The following is a 23607-nucleotide window of genomic DNA, read 5'->3' as shown; positions in this document are numbered from 1 at the left end:
CCAGAGGATACCTGAGAGTAGGGGTCTCCAGGGAAATGGACCAGGGGGAGGCTTTCAACGGCCATGAAAGAGAGCGGAATCGAATACAAGAATACTCCTAGAATATACAGTATCCCTCCCAAGAGCGGGGCGACCACCTGAAATATTATCTCCACAGCCACTGTACAATGAAGGACCGAGCTCTTCGTAGATACAGTGGGCCTTCACAGCTGAGAGGGACAGGCACTGTTCCGCTCCGCTCCCAACCTCATCACTGTAAATGAGTTCAGGGCATTGTATCCAGTGAATCTGGAGGATCAGAAGGACCTTTTTGGATTTAAAGACACTCGGGTGGTTTGAGGAGATATCAAACAGATTGAACTGCTTGGTTGTTGGGCTGCCTTGGTCATCTGTATACTTCTATGCGATTAATACTTTACTGCATTCTTTTTTATACACATCGCTCGGATTGCAATGGAACATTTCACGGACGGGACGCATTTAAAATGAGATGACCTCTAACTGCTCCCAGTTCCTTGTTGACTGCACATTGTCTTCACTGTAGTCTCATCAGTCATCAACATTATTGGGCATGGACATGGTGCTGGAGAGACTTGCAGTGACTGGCCTAGTGGGATCTAGTACATAACATGGGTTTCATATGTGAGATCTTATCACGCATAACATAGGGGTAATTGTGCAAGTTGCGCATTTTAATAATTTATACGATTCACCAATCCAGAGCGACTTACACCACTGACTGCAAAAAATTCAGCAAATTCTACTTAACACATTTTTGTAAAGGGAGGGCTATGAATGGACATGGGGGCGTGATTACGAGACTGTGGCAAAATGGAGGCCAGACTGGCAATGTGGCAAGGACACTTACAATAGGTGTATTGATGGGTGGTATGGTGTGTGGTTGGGTGGGTGGTATGATGGGTGGGTGGTATGGTGTCTGGGTGGGTGGTATGGTGTGTGGTTGGGTGGTGTGGTGTGTGGTTGGGTGGTATGGCGTGTGGTTGGGTGGGTGGTATGATGGGTGGGTGGTATGGTGTCTGGGTGGGTGGTATGGTCTCTGGGTGGGTGGTATGGTGTGTGGTTGGGTGGTATGGTGGTTGGTATGGTGTGTGGTTGGTTGGGTGGGTGGTATGGTGTGTGGTTGGGTGGGTGGTATGGTGTGTGGTTGGGTGGTATGGTGTGTGGTTGGGTGGTATGGTGTGTGGTTGGGTGGGTGGTATGGAGTGTGGTTGGGTGGTTGGTATGGTGTGTGGTTGGGTGGTATGGTATGTGGTTGGGTGGTATGGTGTGTGGTTGGGTGGGTGGTATGGTGTGTGGTTGGGTGGTATGGTGGTTGGTATGGAGTGTGGTTGGGTGGTATGGTGTGTGGTTGGGTGATATGGTGTGTGGTTGGGTGGTATGGTGTGTGGTTGGGTGGTATGGTGTGTGGTTGGGTGGGTGGTATGGAGTGTGGTTGGGTGGGTGGTATGGTGTGTGGTTGGGTGGTATGGTGTGTGGTTGGGTGGGTGGTATGGAGTGTGGTAGGGTGGGTGGTATGTGGTGTGGTTCGGAGGGTGTGTGTGTGTGTGTAGTCTTGTTCAACCACTCATCACCTCTAAGGTGGGACCTTTCACTTCCTGCTGAGAAAAAGGTATTGTGTTCAAAGGTGTGTGTGGGTCATGTGTGTGTGTGTAGGGGGGGTGGTATTGCCTCTAGTGCATTTACCTCCAAACTGATGGGCTAATTTCTTATGTCTCTGAAGGCACGACACACCCCTCTGTAGTGGTCGGCATGCTCTGCGAAACCCAACATCTGTGAAAGTCAAAATGTGTCATAACGATAAATAGACATCGTTTTGGTGTTTCCTGCATAAATTGTATATATAATAATGATATACACACACACGCACGCACACACAAAGCATGTAACTGATGCTCAGTGAACACTGAAAATGGGGATAATTGGGCTTGGCTTTGTGTGCGTTTGAATAGGATGGTTACCCAAGAAGCCTCATGTTAGTCCATGTACATTTGCTTTGAAGGAGGCAGACACAAAAGGACAACCCTGGTTAGAACAAAGCCTGATAGACCCTGGTTCATCTATAGTGTCTTTCATGGTCATGCACAGAGACTAATGGACAGTGACATCCACATCCACAAACGCCAAGTCTCTCCTCTGGTCTAGGCTACACATAATGGCACAGGACATAATTCAGGAATATCCATAAATAACAGTTAACCCTTCTTTAAACAAATATTTGAAATGGCTAATATTTGATGTGGACTGACAAAGCCTTGACTGCAAGAAACCCCTTACCAACCTTTTCCTGATATTTTGCAGAACGTAGGGAAACATGAAGGCCTGACCAAATCACCTGCCGGCTTTTGAAGAGCCGCCCCAATATACTGGGAATAGCACTGAGTTAGTGTTGATTTTCTACGCCTTATTGATTCACTCCTCATTCATTGGTTGACGCCACCGTGTCCATAATCATCCTCTCCCTGCTTAGATAACGAGCTTTCAAAAAGGACTCAAAGGGATCCCAATATGCCGCTCGTTGGTGTTCGTGTGTGTGCGCTCCTGCCTCCGAATCATCCAAAAAGGGCTAGCTAGCCTAAAAGTAGCATGGCGGGCATTAATATTTCACCGGTGCCACTTACAGGTGAGCTGGAGCACTGGGACAGTGTGCCAGGTGCCATCTGTGTTCCAGTTGCCCTGTGGACGCAGACATTGATAATCCAACGAGCACAGATACGCAATGATGCTCTGCACCGCGACAGTTAAGCATCAGGTCTGACCAGCAGCGCAAATCGAAACAACAATGTCATTATAACCTTGGCACTGGGTCAAGCAAACATTGCCTTCCATGAGGCGTTGTTCACGCTCCTCCATCCTTATTTTTCCATCCTGTGTTCCGCTGCTCTTTCTTAAAGCTCCTCACACCCCTCTCTCACTCTCTCTCAGCAGATGGGGAGTATAGCGCAGCTCTACCCTTTGTTTTGGAGTCCCTAGAGATGCCTGGCTTTTGGACTGCTGAACTCCATATCTTATACAAAATTCAATAACCTTTCTTTTCGTTTTTTTAATCCATGGAATGCACTGGCTTTTGAATCTATTTAAATTATATATTTCGTCTTTTTGCACGTGTGTTGTGTTATCACAAGTCATGTGACAGTTTAATTGTTTTTGTTGTTGCTCATGATGTCCCCCATACTCTCATTCACTGTTGGTGCTTTTGATATTGTAAACACAGCATACATTCTTAGGAAACTTCGAACGTTTGTTTAGCAAGTTCAGAGCCTAGAAATAAAATATTGCGACTGTACTGAGCTGGAGTGAGAGAAATAATCTGTCTTCTGGTCAAATGGGGATGATAAATGTTGAGGACCATTTTACTCAACGACATCGCACGGACCGATTTAGATTGGTGGCAACAAGAGAATAATAGGCAGCATTTTGGCTGCCTTAACATTACGTTTAATGTTGTTTTTATACCCATTTTTTGTCATAACACGTTTTATTGTACTTTAGACATCCCCACATATACTCGACTGCTACTATTAACATATGAATAAACAAGTCAGCGAACTAAGAGTGTGACTACAAAAAGTGAATTTTTGTTGTTGAAACATGATGGTGCAAGTGAAGCCATGGGGTGGTACTTTCACGCGTGTCGCGTCTCGGTTCTCACATTGCCCAATCGTTAAAACGCCGAAGGGATAGGCATGGGTGTCGGTATTGTTTTTATTTTTCATAAAGCCAACATCTAAATTTTTAATAAGAGTGTGAAACCTCAAACCGTCTTATCTCCCAGCTGTTTTGTGACCGTTGTTTATAGAATTGGCAAGATACCACCAGTTGCGTTCTGATGGGTGGAGATGTAGACTTTAGATGTGCTACAGCCTAGTCTAGAGCATTAAACATTAATGGTGGCGATAGAAGCATTATAATATAATTAGATTTTAACCATTCACATGTTTGAAGCCCATAGTCCTATTTGAAAATTAGTAGCTAAACATAATTGAGTGTCAGTGTTTCTACATAGATTACGAAATGTATTTCCGTAATGTCATTTAAGTTAGTTTGTACATGCATAAAAAACATTACACAAAGTAAATTGGAATAACCATCATTTTGTGGTAGAATTACTAGTTTAAGGAAATTATAAATTTTATCGAATTTGCCCAGATTGAATCCCTAACTTCCAGAGTTGTTTCCAAACCATTGGTTTGCACCATTTGCAAGGCTAGTCAGTTTCTTTCTGAAATCCAATCATACGAGCATCTTAACGTCACGTTTTTTTAAATTAAATACTGATATCTAAATACATGTTATTGATTAATAAAAACAACTCGAGAAAAAGCCCAGTATAAGTTCGTAAAACATGACTCAGTACAGTAGGCTTATTGGCTGTATAGAAATAAACACCGCGATAAATCCGATAACTTACCACATGAAGCAAGTAAGTACAGATGGCTGCTTCGTTAACCAGATAAAGAAGTTTGGATGCTTTCGATAAATAATTAACAGTGCATTATATTGTCTATTATCCTGCACGTTAATCGAGATCAAGTGGAAAACTGTGTGATTGGTTGATTAAAACCAGAGGGAGGGAACATAGTACGTAGGCTAAAAACAGACAAGGTCATAAACAATTGCAAAATTCAAAAAATACTACGCATTTTCAACGTAGATGCAGGCCTTTAGGCCAAGACGCAAAAATATTTAGAAGAATGTAATTGTTCCTAACAAAATGCAAGTGGTGGCTTAGCCTTAGCCGCAGGATTCATTCAAACTTATTTGGAAAGTAGACTTATGTGTGTCTCCCTGCGAGGGGGGGGGGGGGGGGGGGGGCGTGTGTGCTGTTTGCGGGAAAGCAAGCGGACGTGTGCGTGGCGGGCTTCAGAAAGTGTGTTCTAACTAGAGTCAACTCCTGGGGGATATACGGAGAGGTACGCAGCGCTCGCCAGCTGACAGTGTGTGCTTCAATGATGCTATCCAACACCTTGGACTACCCGCCAGTCGACAATAGCCCCAAATTAATGCACACTTCGATAAAAGGAGTAGCCTATCGCCGTATGTCAAACTATTAAATGTTATGGATAGGCTTAGTGTTAAACATATTGTACTCAAAGTATTATTATTTTTTAGTTAAGACACTGTTGCTTGAAGTTTTATACCCTGGTCAAATGTCGTGTAATATATGAAGAGCCAGAGAAACTTTTTTAACCATCGTTAACTAAATAGATTACATGAAAAAGTCAAGTGACTGGTTTCATTTATTCATTTGACATATTTACAGGAAGACAATATTTTTATTATTTATATAGTCACTGATAAGGCCAAAATCTGTCTGTAGTTATCGCATAACTTTTTATGTAATGGTTTTACAAATAATTTGTATTATCATTTGACACAATTTAACACATTTGAGACTAGGCATGAAAAGGGATACCACACAACAAAAGTAAATAATCATTATCCTTATTCAAGATCATCTAATTTATTATATCGTTCTAAAGTTATTGTGGAATATCATCGAATATCTTTAAGACAATCTGACGCCAATGATAATACTGAAAGAGCAATAATAATAATTCCCTAAAGACAGCTGATCTCAAGCAAAGGTTTATTTGAAAACAAATTTGAGATCATAATAATAATAATATCAGGCTTGTAATTGCAGTTCAATAATAATACCAATCAAGACGATTTTTGTGATTATCATTAGACGTCAGATGAAGCAAAGAAATACAGTTTTATTGGCCTCTATGTGTTTTGAGGCTATTTAAGAGAGAATATTTCACCTCTATCCTGCGCATCATTGTAATAATATCTTCTTCGGAATAATTGTGTGATTGTTGTAATGTTTGGGTATATGTATTTGTCTTGGGCTAGTATAAACATATTCAAACAATAAAAGAGAGTAAATTGTGGTTTTCATTTTGCAACATTTTATTCTCAAAATCAAAAGAACATAATCCAGTTAATGGCAAACCACAAGGTTTTTAAAACATCCGAAATTACCTTGCAATTGAGAAAATAATTACAAATGGAAACATTTCGGAATAAATAAATGTAAATTGTCCAATTAAATCACATATACAAATGCAAATTTTAAGTGAATAGCCATCATAAATATATTGGCCAAAAAAATAACATAAATGGCTAAATTAAATATCAAATTGGCAGTACATTAGGCCTATAAAACAACCAAAAAGGGTTGAGGTGGTGTAATAACAAAGTAATGTTGCTTCAAGCCTCTGGCTCGTGTTTTAAAGTGCGCATTGTTAACTTTAGAAGTCTCAAAAATGTATAAAGGGACATTTACAAATAAACAGTGAAATTATAATCTCGAGCAATACATTGAAAATATAATTACAAAGGTCTGTACATTAAAAATATCAGGCAATTTCTTGGAAGACAGCATTTTGTCCATGACGTGGATTTGGAAAGCCAGTGGCAATGATGCACGCGACAGTCGACATGGCAGAGGGGTCTTTCCCTGTCCCGAAAAGACGGTCAATTCTATTGGCAGAACAGAATTATCTAACATAAAACGATCTTTATCTAACAGTTGATTCAAATCAAACTCTCAAACAAAACAACATGATCTTGGTGAGCAATCTATCATCCTATAAAATCTAGGTTATGTCAGCATCAGATATGATTGACACGTTTGGAAAGTCTATGGTGAAGTTTCAAAATGAGTGATGGCTGGGCCTGGGAAGTTTGAGTTCAGAAAGCTCGTCTTCGCTCTGCAGCTCCATCTGCATCTCATCAGAGTCGCTGTAATGGGAATGCGGGGAGAACTCTCCGTCGCTGCGGTTCGACCGTGGGGAGCCCTTTCTGCTCTCTGAGCCGGAAATGGGTGTCCCCGCCGGAGAGGGCATCTCCTGCTCCATCAAAGCAGAGAGCGATCCATCTTCGAAGGGGAAGGGGATACCGTTGAGCTGAACCGGTAGTCCCGTGCTTGTGCCCCTTCGGCAAGTGGTGGAGGAGGATCCCCGGGGACTCTCAGCGGCGGACAACAGGTCACACTTTGGCGAGTCAACACCCGGACCCTGCAGCAGGTCCGCGAGTGCGTTGATGTAGATCTGCGCCATCTGCAAGGTATCATATTTGGATAGCTTTTTGTCATTATCGAAAGCCGGGATGACACTGCGCAGCTCGTCAAAGGCATGGTTCAGTCCATGCATCCGTCTCCTCTCCCGCGCATTGGCAGCCTGACGTCTCTGCTTCTGCACACCGTTGCCGGGTTTGGATGGAGCTCTCTGTCGGACTTCCTCTACGCTTACTGAGCCATTGAGCCGACACAACTCCCGCACTTTGAGCTGAGTTTTGGAACTCTTTCTAAAGTTCGGGCTGTGGCCGGATACGGGGGACCCGCCTTCCATGCTGGAGCTGGGCGAGTGCAGCAGGTAGTCGGCGTGTGCCGCGCAGGTGCCAGTCTGCACCGGAGCCAGCCAGGCGCGTGGGTCACTGCTGTCCATTAGTGCTAGACTTGATGGGTACTCGTTCTGCTCCCCCCTCTCTATTCTGGAGTGCTGCTTCTCGTTCAACTCCTCTGCGTCTTTGCTCCATTCCTCAATCCTCATAACATCCATTTTAAAAACCAGGTAAATCAGGCGTCTTTCAGGGCTAAAAACGTAACCAGATATAATAGTTTCTTTAGCACCCAGTGCTTGCAGTGTGTCGCGTGCAGGACTCTCGTGTCTCAAGGCGCCGCTTCGCTTTAAAAAGCGGCACGCGCCTGGTAGCCCCCCTTCTCATTCTGGTCGCGTGGCGCTCTGACCAATAAGAGCGGTTGGGGCAGGCGCGTGTTGGCGACCAATGAGAAGTCTCGGTAAACCCGAAAGAAGTTATTATGCCCGGACTGTTTATGATAATGCCTTGGTTTAAAGACTGTTTAACCGGGGTGCTAGCACAATGGGTTGTCTCCCTGGACACACGCAGGGGAAGAGCTATATGTGGTTTGGAGTGTGGACAGCGCAAGCTTTAGCTCGTGACACGTTGATGATGCACCGGCCAAGGCAATACTACAGGCATGTGTGTCTCTTTGGTTCATACCATGCATTCCAATTTCTACACGTCCGTTTTATTCCGAGTATCCTATGGGGTTACATGCCCATAATAGTTTCATGAAAAAAATCAAGAAAATGTTAAAAGAAAATAATCCAAGCCTAAGTGTCAACAAAATCGAAGTCATCCTGTTTCATCATCCTACTGATAGTCGTGGATATACATTTCTTCGCGGGTGAAGGACGCGACAAATAAGAAAAATATAGTTATTTATTTCACATATATTCTGATATAGCATTAATACGTTATCATAAGGTAGATAGTCAGAACATGTATTTATCCCACGAAAAGGGCGCTAACTAACTAGCCAAATAATAATTCCGTCCTGGATTGGTGTTAGGAATTGAAAAAAAGTTTGACCTTAGAACTCGGCTCCTGGGGTTCGTGCTCATTGTCAATTCACCACTCCTCCATTCTATGAATGTTAATGCCATCTCGAGTTTCATTTTCTTTTGTACAGGTTCAAAACCTTTTGATCCGGCCCACGGAACGCCCTGTTGGTAAAAGAGCTTCACAGGGATCGGAAACATGAGCAGGAGACTCGACAGCGTTTTTACTGTCAGAAGCAAAGGCAGAGTGGAGAGAAAGTAGAGAGCGAGGTCGTGTGAGGAACAGCGCCCTACACTCGCAACCCACACACACTGTATGCTTTAAGACAGAACCACTCCCTTCCAGTGAACAGTGTTGGTCTAATAAGGATGTGGAAATAACTTTTAAAGGAATTATATATTACAAAAACCGGCTGGAGACTATATTAATCGAAAATGTGTTTACACTAAGAGTTGTCCTAAGTAGTTTGGCTCGGCATTTTCTAAACTCTCAGTTAAAAGGATCGATTAAATAAAAATCGAGTAAATTAAAGTAATAGATGATAAAATAATACCATTATTATTAATAATAATAATAATAATACATGTAATTTGAATAAAAGGAGGTCATAACACTAAACACAAAACAAGATTATATTTATCAGCAATATCTTCTGATATAATCTTTGCAAATTATAATATTATTCTCTTAATGTAGTTTAGTGAGCTGAAGTTGAAAAAACATGTAAACCTATTTGATATAATTATTTATAGATTTTAACTTATGTTAAAGGATATTATCCGACTAATGAGTGCGGATCCGACTAATTTGCAGACAGATTAAGCATAGTCCAGGAATAAAAAATCCATTGATAAAGATTTTTATTAGTCCAGGACTAGACTAAATCTGTGTCCGCGAAACCCGCCATGAACGTTTTAAACATTCGATTTCAACTCGCTCATTTACGATAGCCGACAAAATACCACCATTCCTGACATAAAATGACACTAATCTTTTCACTTTTTATTCATGTATTCACAATGCGTTGATGCTTGGGGACTGGCGCCTAGGTCCGTCTCCCCACCTACAAGTGGCCGTCCAGTGAGGCTGGAATGGCTCCTAAAGCAAACAACAGGTTGGATATTGTAGCTGTCGATTATTAAAGTGTCTCATGCACAATGGACACTCTATGTTCCATTCGACACGCTTGGGGGACTCTTTGGAAAAAGAGCACAAAATGTGTCCCAGTGGGGGCTTCCAGCGTGATCGAGTCTGCGTGCTGCTCACCCCATTCCTGTCTCCGGGGAAACGAGGTTCACTGGAGGGATGCAAGTGATAGACTAATGATGATAGTGATACTATTTGTATGAATAATAATAATATGAACGTGATAATATGAAAAATATGAATGATTTATATGAAGGGTGGCTATTGGCAGCTTCCTTTATTCTGTTACTATCAGGCCATTGTGCTACCAAGGAAAGGATACCTTTTTTTGGCAGATATATAAAATAAATGGTTTGACTTGTCTGCAAATTTCCGTAAAGACAGGCCTTGAAAAATATGCTTAATGTTTAGTTTTCTTTTACTTTTTGTTTAATGAACGCGCGCGCAAGCACACACACACACACACACACACACACACACACACACACACACACAATCTCCGTCTTTCTCTTCAGATAACAAATACTTGACAGTGAAACAGCGCCACTTTATGTTTTAAAATGAAACAACACAAAGGTTTAAGCTGAAATTCCAGTACAGATTTTTCACCAAATTGTGACAAAAAAGTTAAATGACTTCAGACGTTTGGAAGAAAATCTTCCTCGTTAGATTTATAGGACATGTTCTGCAATATCATACACTTTTTATTTCGTGGAGAGCCATTATTATTTTTGACTAAAATGTCATTTTAACACAGGGTGAAGTAAAATGTCCTTTCAACCCAGGGTGAAGTTAAAAATAAGGTTGACACGCGATAAAAGACAGCAAACTATCCCCAGGCAGATATAGCAGGTAGAGATCAAATTGTTTTCACATAAACCAGGGAAGTGTCACCACTTGGTTTTCACAAGTATTCCCACGTGGGAATACTTTTAAAGATGAACGTGGATACATTTTTCCTTTCATTCCTTGCTTTTCAGAATAAATAAATAATAAGGTAAAATACAAACGTCTTCAGGGTGTTTTGTCCCAAAAGACGTTTCAGCAATATAATTGGCAGATACCTAATACTTCATCATTGGTTACTGTTTTGATTTCACATTTGAATACCAGGGAAGTAGAGGAATATGTGATTCCCTCAGTCTTTCTCAAACATGTTGATAAAGTGGTTTAGACAGAAGTTGTTTTCTAGAAACTCTTGGTCCAGTACAAATACAATTTGTAAACGTTTAGAAGCCTGGTATCAACGACAACTGGCGTTTTCTTGGGACCCAACCCAGTAGGGAAACACGTCCTCCAACAGATTTAGTAGTTTATTCTGACATGTTGACCAAACTTGATAAGAAATATGTAAGAAATCTTTCTCTGTGTAGTAATAAAACTGTTGCATTAAGTACTAAGCCAGTACCAAGTCCATATAGCTTTAAAGGTGTAATAAGAGTAGCATGCAACTAATAATTGAAAAATTATGTAAAAACACTATTTAAATACACCCAGTTTTACAATTTATTCTGAGTTAACAAAATACTTAATTTACATACATTCTTACTTTCCTGGTCCCACGTTAGTTTATGCTCTTGACTGCTAATTTGATTAAACTTGACAAGGAATAATGACAGGGTTACAAAGATAAAAATAGAATGACAGATTGATAACAACACAGAAATGTAATTCATTCCTTATATTTCCGTGTGCAAGGCTATGAACGCGAAGCGATCTCAGGAACATCCCCTGATGAACTTCAGATGATGTCGACTTGTGTGATCTGCGATGAGCTCTCCCAACCTTGTCATGTCCAGATGTTCCACGAGAAAAAATCCTACTGCACGTGTGTCATCCAGGGCGACACAAGGCCGTGCTCAAGGATAAACATTACCCAGAATCCCTAAATAAAAAACATTCACAGATTTTATTGTGAATTGTAAAAAACTAAAACAAAGGCAGTAACAATAAGAGCAATGGGTTTTAAACGTTCAGAATCAAGAAAATAAGGAATTTGTAATTTATATAAGGGGAAAAAAGAAGTTGATAGGAAAAACTCATTCTGTCTGCTATTGAAAGCTATAACTGCCGCCCATGTACCTCAAACTCAGCTCTGATAAAAGTATGAATAAGTTTTCCAGTGTGGGCCAAAGATACCTGGAGAACACACAGAAGCCAACAGAGTCACAGCAATGACTACAAAAACAATACCACTGTAGAAAACAAGTTTATTAGACAAATTATACACAGAAAGCTTTGCCACTTGTAACAGAGGCCTCAGTTTGTTCCGTTTGAATAATATGCAACACATACAACAAAATATGCCTATATTAAATACTGTACATTATAATCAGTGGAAAATTATCAAGTAATCCTGCACATTCTATGTATGAAGTAAAAAATTTTACGGCATAGCAAGTTGTGCATGCTTCTTTTTAAGAACTTGCCTCTGTTATTAGCCAGAAAATCAAAATTAACTGAAGATGAGGTGAAGAATGCTTGTAAGTGGATTTGAACTCGGGGGATAACCAAATAAATAGGGTGACCGCTAAGTCAATGCTAGGCTCATATGATATACTGTATTATTTTTTTTTTTTTTAAAACAAAATAGCATCACATGTAAAATATACATATTTCATAATGTCTCTGTCATTTATACTAAATAAAAGTTATTTAAATGTTGTCTGTTGTCCTATTGTCATTCGATAGCCGTACTGTAGAGAAAAGAACATCTAGAATGCTTGCATCAAACACTATTGCTGTTCTCTACACACAACATTTGCGGTTTAGTCTTAAGGTAACAAACTGAAAGCTTCTAAACAACTAACATTATTAAATATTAATACTGTGTTAGTGGAAAGGTTTGGTTCCCCTTCATTGTCATTTTTTTAACCCCGTCCCCCAAACTGCACCTTAATGGCCTTGTTAAAAACAATTGGCACTTAAAAAAAAGAAAAAAAGAAAAAAAGAAACGTAGATAAATGATACCCTTAACAATTACGAAATTATATAGAAAATCTTTAAAAATGGCTGCCATCAACTCTACAGTTCCAATGACAAGAAATCAACCCTATTGAAGTAGGAGACTGGCGCGTAGAAGCCTGCATGTAGGTATAAGGCTTGTACAGAGGATGTTATCTGAAAGGGTTTCTCCTCAATCTGAGCCTAACGGTTTGCGCTTGCAGGTACAAGACAATTAGTTGACTGGAGAATGACACAACCGTACAGAAATGTGACTTTTCTTTTCACTGAGCCCTGGCAGAGGCAAAAAACGCAATTAGAATATGATTTATGAAGCAAACCAAGACTACAGCACTCATTAAGCTTTTTTCAAAATTGGCAGAGAAAAACAAAGTAGACAGAACTTTTTTTTTTACTTTCTGACCAAACACATTCCACGCATTAAAATTTATTTTCAAAACAAATCCAATAAAATACATATAGTAGCTCTAGCTTTAAAGTCTTTTTCCAGTTGTCTTTCACCTCTTGTTTTCGCCATCCTTTTTGTCCCTATTTGTGTATCTCGACAAGTGTCTTTTTAGAGGCAGAGTTTCTCACCTTTAAATAGACAACACAGTACAGGTGAGAAGAAAATATCCGAAGTACATACAATCAATTACATGTCTGTGGGCACTGGTACAGTGCATTGGAATTTATATAGTCTTATGTGCACCAAAATGCCGGACCGTGTACAGAGCTCGGACGGTCAGGTGTCGGTCTGTGTCACTGGGCCAATGAACACCAATATTGGGGGTGGGTTTTGGGTTTGGAGAACGGGCATTGACAGGCAACACCAGAAAACTGAGGGGAATGGAGCCCCAATGAGCTGAAAGGCAGAGACAAGAACATCCTCCAACGGAGCATTTGTGAATCTGAAACACAGATGGACAAGTCTTTTGTTGTTTTAAAAAAAATACCCTTCTCGTTGAGTCTTTAGGAGTCATATGCTTCTTCAGAAAAGCAGTTCTTAAATGCCATGGAACGATAGAGAGAAAACAGATCCAAGTGACAGCCCCCCCCGACAACCACAAGAACGGAACAACGACAACAAAGATTTAAGTCTCACTTCCTGTCACCACTGGGTTGCAGTAGGATGAGCATTCCCCCACCTCCTCCACAAAAATGGGCAAAACCTCACCCCCCCTCACCTCCAAAACAAAACCCAAAGCCTCAACCCCCACCCAAAAACAGAACCCAAAACAAAACCGCCCCCCTCCCCCGCCAAAAACGAGTTAACCGCCAAAAAAAAAAAGAATCATATGTACATAGATCGTTTTGAGTGTATTCGTTTTATTTTCCCTCTGGTTGCGAGGCCCCCCACTCCCTCTTGCCTCATATGGACGTGCCCCGATCAGGGTCGTTGCCGTAGCTGAAGTTTGGCTGGGGAGTGGGCTGGTATGGGATGGAGGACATAGTCTTAATGGGGCTGCGGAAGAAACCGCCGTTGGGGGCCCTCTGCCTGAAGGGCCCCCCAGTCCGATGGTCCGGCACTGGGCCGAAGGCGAATCCCTGCTGGGCCTTGGCGGAGAGGCTGCGGCTGAGGGTCTGGATCTGCTCTGGGATGAAAGTGGTGGTGGTGATGTGCGTGTTGCGGAAGTCGCTGATTTGCTCCAGGGCCTGCCGTGTGGCCGGCATGGAGTCCATGTCCAGGGGCGTCAGGTCAATGGAGGAGGTGGAGAACTGCTTGTGGGGGCTGTCGTCCTCTGTACACAGGCTGTTAACCCGGCGGTGAAGGTGCTCCAGGTCGATCTCCTTATCATCCTGCAATGGGAGTGGGGGGCAGAGAGGGGAGGCGGAAGGAGAGAGCAAGAGGTAGTGGACAGGGTCATAATACAGTGAGGATAGAGGAGGTGGGGGGGTGAAGGTTGTTAAAGGATGGGGAGGAGACAGGGGTGTGACAGAGGACATGATGGAGGAAACGAACGGTGAGGGGAGAGGAGAGCGGAGTCAGGGTTGATGGAGATCAGAGGTCCGAGGAGAGAGGGATAGAAGGAGGATTGATGAGCGTGAATGAAAAGTGATTGATTGAGAAGGAGAGTGAGTTGGAATGGCATTGCAACGGAGTGATTGAGATGGAGTGAGAGCGAGATGGAGTGAGATGGTGGCAGAGTTGGAGTGAAAGTGAGATGGAGTGAAAACGAGATGGAATGACATTGCAATGGAATGAGAGTGAGATGTAGTGAGTTTGAGATGGTGTGATTAAAATGGAACGAGAAGGAGTAAAAGTGAGATGGAGTGACAATGAGATGGAATGAGAGTGATTAAGATGGAGTATGACGGGATGGAGTGAGACATGGTTTGCGATGAAGGGATGACATGGGATTAAAGGAGGAGGTGATAGTGGGGGAGGAGAGGAGAGACAGGGAGGGACAGAGAAGCACAGTCTGAGCTGCAGTAAGGAGAACACACAATCAGACACATCTCTACAGGGCCAACAGGGGGCACTGCTGCTCCTCTGGAATCCAAACACACACAGATCAAGCTGAGGGAAACGTGCTATTGGATTTCAGCGTGCCATGCTGAACAACCAATCAAGCTTTACAATGGTCTCGTTTATTACGGACCACTTATTTTGGAGCCATTCGGTGCACATTTCTTTTTTTTAAATACAAATGTGGCTCAATGGTCAGATTAGGTGTTTTTGTTGTTGCTGCAACACAATTGTATATCTCGTTGTTATAGAGACAAAGGTGTGCATATGCTTGAATCTACACAATAGCTAAAGTGCAAGGTCCATTTATTACATTAACTCTTTTGTGAATCCAGCGATTCTTTTAGAAGGGAAAAGGATTTAACCATCTTTCCCAAATTTTATAATGGTTACAAAAATAGATTAGCAAAATAAATATCTGGTACAGACATATATGAAGCACTAATACATCCACATAAAATGATTGGTCCACAGCTTTGAGATGGTCACACTAAGAGAAAGGTGTCTCATGCTTATACTGGAAGGGAGGAGGCTTGGCTTGTGTGATGGCTGGGGGGTACAGGGAGGACTGGAAGGGGGGGGGCACTGTGCTTCCATCATTTTGGGAGAGGGCATCTCCAAGGAGGGGAACAGACACTGAGTCACAGACAGAGCCACTGACCACATGGGCTGGAGGGGGGTCTTGCCCTGGCCGTGTTGGGAGGGCAGAAGGGACAATTGTAACCCGCTCCATCTCACAGGCGGAGGGGGCAGGAGAAGGTGTGGTCTGTAGTGACCTAGTCACACCACAAACCGAGAAGGGGGGTGGAGGGGTTGAAGGGGGGGGGGGATCAGGTGGTAAGAGAGAATAGTCAGTCTGTTGACTGAGAGCCAGGGTACCTGATGGGTGTCTAGTGCCCCGGCAGGGCATGGAGCTGAGGGTGGGGCGTGTGGCAGTACGTTGCCAAATATAAGACAGACTTCATCCTTGGGACTGGCCTCTGCTTCAATCAGACTGACATGAAGGCCTCATTTTGGGGGAGAAGACCCTTTACACTCAAGTCTTACACCTGTATATGTTTTCATTCAAACTCACAGGTCCGCTCTGCGGCGAAATGTGCGGTCCTCAGAATCAGAAGGACAACTAAGTCCACATACTCTATCCTGAGCATTGTTCAGAGACGGCATCCTGTGAGCCCTCTAGTGGAGAAAAGGCATTACAGTTCATATAGTGGGTAGACAGGCAACGCCAGTTACTACAACTCTCTGAGACGGCTCTAGCTAACCTCTCAGGGTTGTGGTTCCTGTTTAAAGGGCCCCGTCAGAGGTATAACCCGGAGGTCGGAGGAGAGGCCGTGAAAGTGGTCGTTCTCATTTTGGGGACGACCCGGGAGAGGTCGTCGCCGGGTCTGAACGCGTGTTGGACCAAGGCACACGGGGCGTCTCGGCATGCTGGGGGCGCAGGGTAATGGGTGGGAGGGGCGGTCCCGGTAGTGTTCAGGGGCGTGTCATTGGGGGTGTTGTGTTGGTGGCGTGGTTCAGCTTGCCTGGCCGGAGTGCTGTCAGCGTGGGACTGCGTGTCGTTGTGTTTGTGCGTAGATCAGAGAGACGGACGGACGGACAGACAGACAGAGGATGAAAGCAGGCATATGAGGGGGGGGGGTAGAGAGGGGGGCGTTGTCAGAGGAGAGGTGGGGGTGAGTAGAAAAGACAGCAGTCAGCACACGCACACACAGACAGAGACTTTGGGGGGCGTTTAAACGTTCGAGGAGGAGCCTTCAGAGAGGTACCTGGAAGGGGGAGATGTTAAAATGGCATTTCTGTATTGCTCTCCCTCGCCCGCTTTAACCTCAACACAGTGTACTTATCTACAAAACAAAACAAAAAGGGAATGAGCGCGTTCAGCCAACAGGGACAATAAATCAGACATGATCAAACATCCTGTGGTCAGCATCTTAAACAGAGGCTGACCCCCCCACCCCACCCCCCCACCCCCCACACCCACACATACTGCATAGCCAACCACCCAAACCTCCCAGGTAATATTGTTATCTGTGGTACATATACGCAGTAATTGGGATGAAGATTGTCTTTGTGTTCTGCCCAGTGTAAATGGAATTAATGGTTTGTGTAGAACCCAGCAAGACGTGAACCAACAGCCAGCACGGATCTTGACAGTCTCGGCCGGTTGTACGGCAGAACAGGGCCAGAACTGTGTGGGAAATGAATCCGGCAACCAGGACACACTGCAATGCTGTCATTAAAGACATCCCCCAATACCAGGTCTGCTATTGGCTAATGCCAGTACTGTATTGTTGAATACTCATTTCTGATTGGCCAAGAAGGGCATTCTAGAATGGAGCAGGTCTGAAGTGTGTGATGAGCAGTGCAGCTATTTCTCTGATGAGTCCTACGGACCTGTTAATCACATGGGCCTCAGAACAGTGTTAAATATTACACAACACAAAACACAACTCCGAACACAGCACAGCACAGCACAACACAACACAAAACACAACTCCAAACACAGCACAACACAACACAAAACACTGACAGTGATTACACAGAAGCAGAGGCCTGGACAGGGCCAGACCTCCAGGACATTTACTGGGGGGAAATGGGAGACGTGATTAAAGGCGTCCCCTGGCAGCGAACGTGGTTTTGGGTTGGAGATCAGTGAGAGCTGGGTGTCTGTCTGGACTGCAGGTGGAGGAGGACAGGGACTAGATGGGTGTGTGTGTGTGTGTGAGAATATAGAGCAATCATACCGTACATTATTATAACCTTATTGTAACATTTGGGTATTTGGGTGACACGCGCTCCTGAATTTGACTGATGAAGGACAACAGGTGCCGGAAATCATTGAGGCGTTTTGAAGAACGGGTGAGCAGCAGCACTCGGCCTTCACTTGACTCATTTCCTCCGAGTGTCGGGAAGGTGTCTCCACATGGAGTCTAACGATGGCTTGATTGCGACTGGTGATTGATATCCCCACGGTGACTGCAGCTGTGTCTTCCCCCCCCCCGCGCGTGAGTTTTTCCGAGGGAGCCGGGGAGCATTTATAACTGGGCTAAAAGGTCCCCCACCCCCCACGTAGTGGCCTCCTATGAGTGGAAGTCCTGGTCAACTGTAGTGCACTACAGCATTGAACTAGGGTGCCACCTGGGACACACTTTGTTGTGGAGGGAATCGCCTACAGCTTAGTGAGAGGGCAGCAGTGGTGCAGGCCACTGAGGAAGACGCTGGCTGATGACCCCCCCCCGCTGGGCCCGGACACAGAGGACCGGGCCCAGCAGGATGTGGCCTGAGCTCCACAACCACCGGTTTGTCGTATATTGCCAATGTACCACGGCTACAGTTTCCAGGCACATCTCTCAGCCGTGTTATACTGGCCATGCAACGCACACCCCTAGATTAAACCTCCAATAAAAAATATCCATGTGCAACCTAGTCAAAGGAAAGGTAACTGATCTGACCGTCTGAGTGCTGAACGAAGTGACCGGCCGAACACATTGATTTCGAAAAGAGCTCTCCGTCACAAAGACCTTGAACCCCAGGCACCTGGGTTTGGGGTTACGACCGTGCTGCCGCTCCAGAACCGCATGCAGATGGCCGCACCGGTCACCCGGACACATGAAAGCAGCCGCGAGGGCAGGGGGTCATGGGTAGGGGCGGAGACACGGGGTGGGGTGCTATGATGAGGAACAGAGCCGTGGAGGCTGATCACAGGACATCATTACCGCCGACGAGATGAAACGGGCGCGCTGTTGAGCTCCCCGTGGCTTCGCTCTGATGTCGCGGCCAGTCAGGACAGCGGCTGAAATGACCAGGGAGGGGAGGGGGAGGTGGGCAGAGGAGACGTGACGAGAGCAGGGAACGAGAGAGGGGAGGTGAGGAGGGGGAGGAGTGGAGAGGACTGGAGATGAAGAAGTGAAAGGGAGAATCTGCTTGTGGCTAGATAGAGAGATTGAGAGGGATGTCTTCTAACCCATAACTACTTCAATAACACTTAGTCATAGTTGGCAGCTCGCTAGATTCAGCTTGAGTTGTTTCGAGCCGTGAGTACACCACCATAGGAGCTGTGCAAATGTGCACAGATACTGTGTGACGATATGAGAGCAGTCTACTTTTAAAACAGGTAACATTAACAAACCTATCATCACCAGTCCGCGGCTACAACTCACATTCTTACATTACCACCAACATGGAATATTGTAGGTGAAAATTAATATGTTTTAAATTGTTGATACCTACAATCTCAGAAGTAATTTCACCCTCTTCCAAGGATTTTGTACTATGTTAGAAAATACTTTCCCAAAAACACCTAATACGTCATAATTTGGTGCAACTCCAGGGTTCGAATTTATTTGCGATTGTATCTATTGACATGAACAATTACCACGTAAATGTAGTGATAATGTATATATATATATATATATACAGTACCAATAAAAAGTTTGGACACACTTACCCATAAGTATGCCCAAACCCTTGACTGGAATTGTATACATCGTTTTATTTTTTTATTACTTTAATCTTGTTAGCACATTTGCGTCCGCTATTAGTATAGCTGAATAGGATTTCACAGTCCTGGAGACACTGGTCCAATGATAGCGGCTACACGATTCCTCGGTTCTAGAACTGATCAAAACACCGTTGCTATGCCTACATGTTAATCACGGGGACAAGTGGAAGAAAATATTCGTCAGAGTACTACAGATATGCTATGCCTGGCTGCACCTTGTGTGAGTAGTCAAATGCAGAGAGACATCCAGATTAAACACAAGCCTTTCACATTGGATTCATGTACTTTTCTGCTTTAAGCTAGTAAGCCTTAGTCTCTACGGTGATGCTGACACTTCAAATGTCTCTGGGAGTCTGCATTTATGTCTCTGTAAAGAAAGGACGGGCCACAGGGCACTTTAAGCAAATGAGAAATGGGCTGGTCCCTCTCTGGCCTCGTGGGCCTCTCTGAATTTAGGTTTATGTGTGGAAATATATATATTTTTAAGGACATCTAACTCACAGCACGCCAGAACAATTTAACTGGCTGTCTTTACATCATATGTAATTACACTTTGAACAACAACCCCATTTAGAAAATAGTTGGGATGCTGCGTAAAATGCAAATAAAACAGAATGCAATGCAATGCGAGAAATGTATCCCTATATAAAATTTAGAATAGTACAAAGACAAAATATCAAATGTTGAAACTGAGATTTCTTTTGCTCTTTGTCGTATTTTTTGTTTCATAATGCGCAAGATGTTTTCAATGGGTGACAGGTCTGGACAGTTTAGCACCCGGACTCTTTTACTATGGAGCCATGCTGTTGTAATTTGTGCAGATGGTGGTTTGGCATTGTCTTGCGGAAATAAGCAAGTCCTTCCCTGAAAAATATGTGGCCTGGATGGCAGCATATGTTGCTCCAAAACCTGTATATATAATTCAGCATTAATGGTGCCTCCACAGACGTGCAAGTCACACATGCTATGTGCACTAATACACCCCCATACCATCACGGATGCTGGCTTTTGAACTGTGTGCTGATAACAAGCCAGATGGTCCCTCTCCTCTTTAGTCCAGAGGACACGGCGTCCATGATTGCCAAAAGGATGCTACAATCCAAATGACCCGTACTCCTACACTGAGTCCCAATAGACACATACTCCACAAATGACCCCATACTCTGAGTCCCAAATATGCCCTGGTGTAAAGTACTGCCCTATATGGTAATACGAGTGCCATGAGAATGCTTCATGTGTCTCAGCAACAGATGTCAGTTAAGATTCCCACAGCGTTGGTAGTTCCAGTGGCACAGAGGAAGGAATCCTGTAGCGTGTCTGGGTTTTCAGTCCATGAAGTCCAGTTTGTTTAGTAGCCTGTCCTGCCAGTTGTCCACGGGCAGCTAGGACCCAACAGCCAGGAAGAGACCAACTTGACTGATGGGTTAGAAACATCTCCCCCGACAGACCTGTAACATCGTGAAGCTGACACCATGTACAGAAACACGCACAGCCAGGTCACGTGTCCCCGGAAGACTCCCCTCCACAACCACCCCGCCCTCCCCCCCAGCTCCTCACCTCCTTGGAGGGAACCCGCGAGCCCTTCCTCCTGGTCCACCACGTCTCCACCATGGCAATGAGACAGGAGAGCAGCACGCCAGCCGCCAGCACGCAAAACACGCCGGCAAAGCTGTGGATGTCCAGGGCTCCGCCGCGGTGTTTTGTGTGGACAGCAGAGTACAGGTCGCAGGGGCTGTCTCTGGGCCACCACTTCAGCTTCAGGATATCCATGTCTCCGTTCTGCTGCAGCTCCAGGATCCTGATACACACACGCGCACACACACACACACAGACGAAAACAGACACACACAGATGGATGCACACGTGCGTGTACACAGACGGACACACAAACACAGGCACGGAAAACACAAAGATTTCAAGAAATTGAGTACAGATATATAGTACGGTCTGTGGGTGAGAACTTAATTTCATCTCATTCAGATTGGACCGCATCTTAGCTTCTTCAGGTTGTGGCAATAATCTTATTTCGAAGAGTCCGTAGCTTTGAAACATGTACTGATGATTCTGGCTAGACTAAAACGTAATTATTGAATTTGTTTTCTCCTTTTTTTAAACAGGGAACTCAAGCTGAGACCTAGATCTCTTTGCAGTTGCAATGATAATAAAAAACATACAAATAAAAAATATCAAATCAAATTTAAAACATTTCATGTACATTAACAAAAGCAATCACAGAGAACAATAAAAAATATTTTTTATCAAACATTTTAATGGGCACAAAACCATCAAGCTTCATTGCAGGTGGGGACCATAACAGCCCAGATCAGTTCTTCCCAACTCTGAGTAAGCCTGCGGTCTTGAGGGTGTGTTTGATAACGGCAGGTTTTCCAGTTTATTATTGAGGTAAGATAATGTGGGTGTTTCTCCAGTAGAACCGTGTATACAAATGTTAACCAATGTTTGGCCCTTCTGGATGTCCGTGAGTCGCAAAAGTGTATGAGACAATAATGAGGGCAAATTTGCCCAGGTAATAGAACAGTGCTGAATGACTGAAAACTCTTAATGACATTAATGACACCTCATTAAGAGCAAATCTCAAAGGATCTATAGTTATCATCTTTAACAAAACCCTGGGATCTACAGCTGAAATAATTCTGTTTTCCATGGCCAGGGCCAGTTAGGTCTGTTTTTCCATCAAAACAGAACAATCAACAGGTCACAAGTCAATAAATAGAAAAAGGTTAAATTCTCATCCAATGTTTTGTCAATGCCATTCACAGCCAGTGTGGTTGATATAACAGGACTGTGACCAGGTTTAACACCAGACTGCTATTTGTTAAAAAAAACGTGCAAGTATATATTTCCCAATGACTTCAGAATTTTAGAGAGGCAAGACAGTATAGAGATCTGCCTCATCAGCACTTCTCAGATAACATAAAGACGTCTGGATTTGACTGTGATACTAAAATTCTAATTAAACAACAAACGGTGTTTGATAGGGGAAATCCCTTATGATTTTTAAAAACATGTGGACTGTCAATATATACAGGATTACTACAAACAGGTTAACAATCCAAGCATGGAGATAAAAAGTAAACTGTTGTTAGATTACTGTAGTTAGATTACTGTAGTTAGATTACTGTAGTTAGATTACTGTAGCTAGCCCCATTTAGCCTAAGGCAACACCTTGTGAGAGGCCGAAACATACATTTCACAAGAGGGGGAATGTCAAATGCACCATTAGGCCTCTCGCCGCTCTTAAAAACAGAATGAGGATCTCTCACAGTAAAAAAGAGAACTGACTTACATTACTTATATGGGTTGGGGCTAACGTTGTTATTTCATTTTGACTGACCACATTTAGAAGATAATTTTCTATGTTTGACGACAGCAGCCTGGCGTCATTTTCACTTAGATGAATTCCATCTTCAACAGAGAAGCAGGTTCTATTCCAAAAAATGTCAAAATAATCTACGAACGCTGTGCCCATGTCAGATATATTAACCATGGATGAAGACCCTAAAACTCTGAGTCCCACAACAGTGAGGAGATGGAATTGGCCCTGATACAACCAACATTTTTGCCAAGTTTCAGGCATTTCCCAAGAGTAGAAATTGACTTTAAGCTTATCAGATTTCACTCGCATAATGTAATTTGATCGAACGTGCAGATTGGGAATTTGTATTCTGTAAATCCCAATCTGTTGTCAGATTGGGAATTTGTTTCTTGACGTTTGGCAAAATTCCAATGAAATCCATGACCTTCGCTCATGGAAACCAAAGTGTGCGGGTGTCTCAGACTGACAGGGATCTGACCAAAGAGGTTGTTTCATTAACGCCATTCACTGAACATGATTCACAATCCATGATTACCTGACAGGTGAATTTCAACGATATTTCCGCACCTCCCTTTTAAATCCTCTCGAAGGTCAGAATCCTTGCAATCTTCTCCAAGAAGAAGGAATCAGGAAAATACTACAGAGATTCAGCCTGATTCTCTGTAGTTGTTTCGATGATCCCACAACACTAGGGGGCACCATCAGACAGATAATATTGCAGCAGACAGACAGTTCTATTAACCTGTCAAAGTAATTATAAGAAATATGAATATGTTTTGTAGCACAGTGTAAGTACTTCGCTGTAATGCCATTATG

General features: G+C 43.5%; 2 protein-coding genes across 8 annotated transcripts in view; both read right to left on the bottom strand.

Moving 5' to 3' along the window:
* Positions 1 to 6145: 6145 nt before the first annotated feature.
* Positions 6146 to 7673, bottom strand: atoh1a (atonal bHLH transcription factor 1a). Its single transcript, XM_010877107.2, has one exon. The coding sequence runs from the start codon at positions 7584 to 7586 to the stop codon at positions 6681 to 6683; it is 906 nt and encodes a 301-aa protein (XP_010875409.1). The 5' UTR covers positions 7587 to 7673; the 3' UTR covers positions 6146 to 6680.
* A 6046-nt stretch (positions 7674 to 13719) lies between these two features.
* The window catches only part of grid2 (glutamate receptor, ionotropic, delta 2), a 351085-nt gene continuing 341197 nt past the window's right edge, over positions 13720 to 23607 (bottom strand). For 2 of the 7 annotated variants that reach the window (XM_013136896.3, XM_013136898.3), the window contains 2 exons: positions 21012 to 21252; positions 13720 to 14280 (listed from right to left, as the gene is read on the bottom strand). In XM_013136896.3, the coding sequence (XP_012992350.1) occupies positions 13852 to 14280; positions 21012 to 21252 (670 nt within the window). In that variant the 3' untranslated portion in view covers positions 13720 to 13851. Of the gene's footprint in view, positions 14281 to 16215; positions 16503 to 16719; positions 16798 to 20322; positions 20903 to 21011; positions 21253 to 23607 lie in introns of those variants that run through there. The other 5 variants (XM_013136899.4, XM_013136897.3, XR_001198414.4 and 2 more) reach the window with 5 other exon arrangements.

The sequence above is a fragment of the Esox lucius genome, chromosome 13 (assembly GCF_011004845.1).
Source record: "Esox lucius isolate fEsoLuc1 chromosome 13, fEsoLuc1.pri, whole genome shotgun sequence".
NCBI lineage: Eukaryota > Metazoa > Chordata > Actinopteri > Esociformes > Esocidae > Esox > Esox lucius.
Note: the sequence above shows the minus strand (reverse complement) of the source record. Positions and strands in the feature narration are given on the sequence as shown.